The sequence below is a fragment of the Apis dorsata genome, unplaced genomic scaffold (genome assembly GCF_000469605.1).
Source record: "Apis dorsata unplaced genomic scaffold, Apis dorsata 1.3 scaffold_598, whole genome shotgun sequence".
Lineage (NCBI taxonomy): Eukaryota > Metazoa > Arthropoda > Insecta > Hymenoptera > Apidae > Apis > Apis dorsata.
Genome location: NW_006263802.1, coordinates 55203 through 56102, shown reverse-complemented (window position 1 = coordinate 56102; position 900 = coordinate 55203). Strand labels below are relative to the sequence as shown.

General features: G+C 21.0%; 2 protein-coding genes across 2 annotated transcripts in view; both read left to right on the top strand.

Moving 5' to 3' along the window:
* Positions 1-726, top strand: part of LOC102680403 — a gene marked incomplete at its 3' end in the record, with an annotated part of 5331 nt that extends 4605 nt beyond the window's left edge. Inside the window, 3 exon segments of the mRNA XM_031513143.1 lie at positions 1-217; positions 319-401; positions 489-726. The exon segment at positions 1-217 is cut by the window's left edge and continues 69 nt beyond it. Of these exon segments, the coding sequence (XP_031369003.1) occupies positions 1-217; positions 319-401; positions 489-726 (538 nt within the window).
* The window catches only part of LOC102678652 (1-phosphatidylinositol 4,5-bisphosphate phosphodiesterase-like), a 27920-nt gene that overhangs the window by 22044 nt on the left and 4976 nt on the right, over positions 1-900 (top strand). The gene's annotated exons all lie outside the window — the stretch shown is intronic.

Below are 900 nucleotides of genomic sequence, written 5' to 3'. Positions count from 1 at the left end.
TTTTGCACAAAGTAAACGATCTGATGAAAATGATATTCGTAAAACTGTACAAAAAAGTAAAAAATTAAAAGAAGTAAAACTTCAAACTGTTACTATTGGAAGTACAACTCTCAAACCAATGACGACTATTGTAACTATAGATCAGGATGATGGTGGTTTAGAAAGGGATAAAGCTGAAAGTGATAACGAAGAAATGAAAATGATTAACAAAGATGATGTAAGTTTTTTTAAACTAAGTTTCATAAATTATTTTTTTTTATATATATAATTTAAATCGGATAAGCTATTAGAGCATTTTTTATAAATAATTTATAATAGGATGAATTAGAAATAATAGAAAATACAAATTTATCGCCAAAAATGAAACAAAACATACTACAGGAAAAAGATACTATAAAAATGTAAGTATTTTTAAAGAATTAAAATTAAAAAATTAAAAAATCAAAAAAATTATGTTCCAAATAAAATATAAAATATATTCATTTTAGACCTTGCATATTAATATTTGACTCTCTTGCTGGAACAAGTAGAATACATGTAGTAGCTACATTAAGAGATTATTTAAGTTCGGAATATGTAACAAAAACAGGATGTGAAAAAGTATTTTCAAAAGATACTATTAAAGGAGCATTGTTAAAAGTTCCTCAACAATCAAATTTCACTGATTGTGGATTATATGTATTACAATATGTAGAGAGCTTCTTTAAGGTAAATTTATTTTTTGAATTCATATATAATATGAAATATTTGTATTATTATATATATTATTTGTATTATTATATACAATTATCTTTCAAATTATCTATTATTCTAAAAATATTTCAAATATATATTTCAAATAGAACTTTTCTTAAATTAATAAATATTTCAAAAGAAATCTTATTTTATATATTATTAATC